The sequence below is a fragment of the Arachis stenosperma genome, chromosome 6, assembly GCF_014773155.1.
Source record: "Arachis stenosperma cultivar V10309 chromosome 6, arast.V10309.gnm1.PFL2, whole genome shotgun sequence".
Lineage (NCBI taxonomy): Eukaryota > Viridiplantae > Streptophyta > Magnoliopsida > Fabales > Fabaceae > Arachis > Arachis stenosperma.
In genome coordinates this window covers 16,739,201-16,742,479 of record NC_080382.1, presented here as the reverse complement: position 1 = coordinate 16,742,479, position 3,279 = coordinate 16,739,201, and the positions used below count along the sequence as shown (strand labels likewise).

General features: G+C 40.1%; 1 protein-coding gene across 1 annotated transcript; it reads left to right on the top strand.

Annotated features, from left to right (window-relative positions):
- The first annotated feature begins 1,371 nt into the window (after nucleotides 1-1,371).
- On the top strand, nucleotides 1,372-3,279 carry LOC130932444 (protein VAPYRIN-LIKE-like). Its single transcript, XM_057861769.1, has 2 exons — nucleotides 1,372-2,323; nucleotides 2,484-3,279. Exons 1-2 carry the CDS (start codon nucleotides 1,488-1,490, stop codon nucleotides 3,067-3,069), a joined length of 1,422 nt encoding a protein of 473 aa, XP_057717752.1. The 5' UTR covers nucleotides 1,372-1,487; the 3' UTR covers nucleotides 3,070-3,279.

The following is a 3,279-nucleotide window of genomic DNA, read 5'->3' as shown; positions in this document are numbered from 1 at the left end:
AAAGGATAGCAGAGGTAGTGGTCAAGCTCCTCATCCTGCAGAGGTAGTGGAGCATGATGAAGAAGGACTACTTGCTAGCTGTAATAGCTTCAACGGACAGCAAGGACAAACAAAAGAAAGAGGCAAAAATTGAAGGCAAGCTGAAGATATATAATCAACCTCCTTCCAACATTTGAAGAAAATAAAAAGAGAGCACACACTCAGAGCACCATCTCAAACATTGAGCTGAAATCTTTTTCTTCTACTCAAACTTAATTTTTGGTCTTTGTGTTATGGCTGTCTTGTGTCATTTTCTGTTTTGAGAAAAGGCTTATCTTGTGAGGTTGAAAAGCCAAGAGAGAAAAGGCATGAGTGATGTATAATAGCCACTGATTTCTGATATATTGAGTTGTTGAACTAGGATTAGTTCCCCTTGTCAAGTTGGGTTAGCACTTGGTGAGTTTTGAATCGGTCTAGATTCCCCTTCCAAGTTGGGACAACACTTTAGGTAGCTAAGCTTTGGTGAAGAGAGCTTAGGGGTAGATGCTAGTTGAATTAGGGATTAATTCAATATTATTGGTGTATGTAATCAAGTGGATTATAGTGAAAATTCCATCATGATTTGTGGTGGAAAATGGACGTAGAATTCATTGCACAAAGAATTCGAATAAGGATACATGCTGGCCTTATTCTACACACGAGACAAAATAAAATAATCTCTTACAACTTTAACCTCCACTGAAACAGAGTTTGAAACTCTAAGTTTTAAACCCACTTAATTCAACCCCCTTCTCAAGTTCTAATAGAACCATTAATTATATTATAAATTTTAGAAAATATAAATATAAATTATATTAATATATATATGTAAAATTTTAATAAATTTAAATATAAATTATATATTTTTTATATATAAAATATCTATAAATATAATATAAATTATTACTAACTAAAAATAATAATATTTATTCGTGATATAACATTGCTCCTAATATATAATATGTAATAGAAAAATGCTCAGAAACATGTCCTCCTCTATTATTGCAACTTTATCACAATGCAAATTCATTAGAATTCATTATTCGATACGCATGCATGATGCATGAAATAAAATATTACTATCATTATGCCAAAATGATTGTTGACTTGGTCACAAATATGAAGAAGAGAAACTAATACATGACGCGGTACACACGAATCTTCTGGGCGCCTACAGCGACTTTGAAGACTCGGTTACTCACATGTTTTCTTCCTTTGTCCTCTCCACCAACTTGTGATATAGCTTGTGATCACTATTGACTAAACGTTACATCACATTCAATTCCAAATTATCTTAAACAAATATTAAATACGTTAATTCAAGCAATATAAAGAATTCCATCAACGACTCATTCCAATAATAATCATCAACATACACCTTTCCCCATCTTCACACTACACAAACCATATCTTATTATATACCAATGAAACATGAAGATTAAGAACCCTAATTTAAGATTTCACAAAATATGGACAGGTTGGTGAAACCAGATGTGAAGGAAGTTGAGATGATTTTTGAAAAGACTGATGAAAAGTGCAGCGCAACGTTCAGACTCACCAATCTCATGCACGCCATGGCCGTCGCAGTGTCCCTAACCACCACAAACCCTTCTTCTCCATTCTCCATAGACATTCCACTCTCCACAATCCCACCTCTTTCTTCTTCCACATACACCATCTCGCTCTCTCATCTCTCAGATAATGGAAGACTTTTCTCTACAGCGCCGGAGGCCGTCGCAGTCGTAACCTCCATGCTCCTAGCTGGAAAGTCACACAGCTGCGATGACCTCCGCCGCCTCTTCTTGAAGCCAGGACCGCACGTGTTCAACGACGCCGTCATCCCCGTTTCAGTAGTAGGCCCTCACTTCGCAGAGTTCCTCATCTCAAACCACATCCCCCGATGCTGTTCCCTTCTCCACAAAGCCATATCAAGATGTCTACCGTCGCAGCTCACGGATCTGTTGACTTACGCCGTCGAATGTGGAAACGCAGAATCCGTTGCCGTTTTGATAGACGCCGGAGCTGACTCGAACTCCAAGGACTCTAACGGAAAATCGCTTGTCCCCTTGGCGATTCGAGCAGGGAATGAAATCGATGTGGTGAAGGTCTTACTAGCTTCTGGTTGCGTAATCGAAAATAAGGTGGACTTGGTTTTGCACGAGGCTGCGGCGGCGAATAGGGTAGATCTCATGCGGTTGCTGTTTGAATTTATCGGCGAATATGATGCTGACGTGGATTCGGTGAATCACGAAGGTAGGACTCCAATTCACGTGGCTGCGCTTCACGGACACGTAGATGTCATCAGGTTCGCCAATTTTCTAGATAATATAATAATAAGTGATAGTTTTAATATCTGTTTTTGTCATAAGTTTTTTAAAATATCACGTTAACTATTTAACGATTTCAATGAAATAATATAAAATATTAAAACGGGCTAAATTAAAGATTATTATTTAAATAATCAGGTATTGTGTTTCGATGGGAGGGAATCCAAACGTTGTGGACCGGAAGGGGTGGACGCCGTTGCATTGTGCAGCGTCGGAGGGGCAGTTGGGAGCCGTGGAGAGTTTGTTAGCGGAATGTGCGTGCGATGCGAAGCGCGCGGTGGATAGAGAGGGGAAAACAGCATTTGCCATAGCAATGGAGAATGGACACGTGGAATTAGGAGATTTGCTGCATTGGGGGGACGTGCTGTTTCGGGCGGCGAGGGTAGGGGACGTGCACGGGATGGCAAGTTGTTTGACAGTTGGGGGAGCGGACGTGAATGGAAGGGACCAGAACGGGTGGACGGCCCTGCATTGGGCTGCATTGAAAGGAAAGGTGAAGAGCGTTGAGGTCTTGATTGATAACGGTGCTGAGGTTGATCCCGTTGATGAGGTTGGGTACACTCCGTTACGGTGTGCCGTTGAGAGTGGTCACTTGCAGGTTGCGCTTTTTTTGGTTGCTCGTGGCTCTTGTGCAACTCTTGATACTATCAAGGCCTCCAAAGGCCTCTTTGCACCTCCTAGATTATTGGATTCTTTTGGTAAATTAACGAAACATGTGCTGTGACTAATGATTAATGAAGACCTTAACATCAATGTTTCAGCATGCAGATAGGTTTTACTTTGCTTTGCTTGTGGATAATGTACATATATTTCATCAGCTTTCAAATGAAAGTTTATCACATCCACGCATTTACTAGTATTACTGTTGCTTTAATTATTGCTGTAAATTTTGTTCATAAAGACATAAACTGATTACATGTCTGCTTGTTGACCA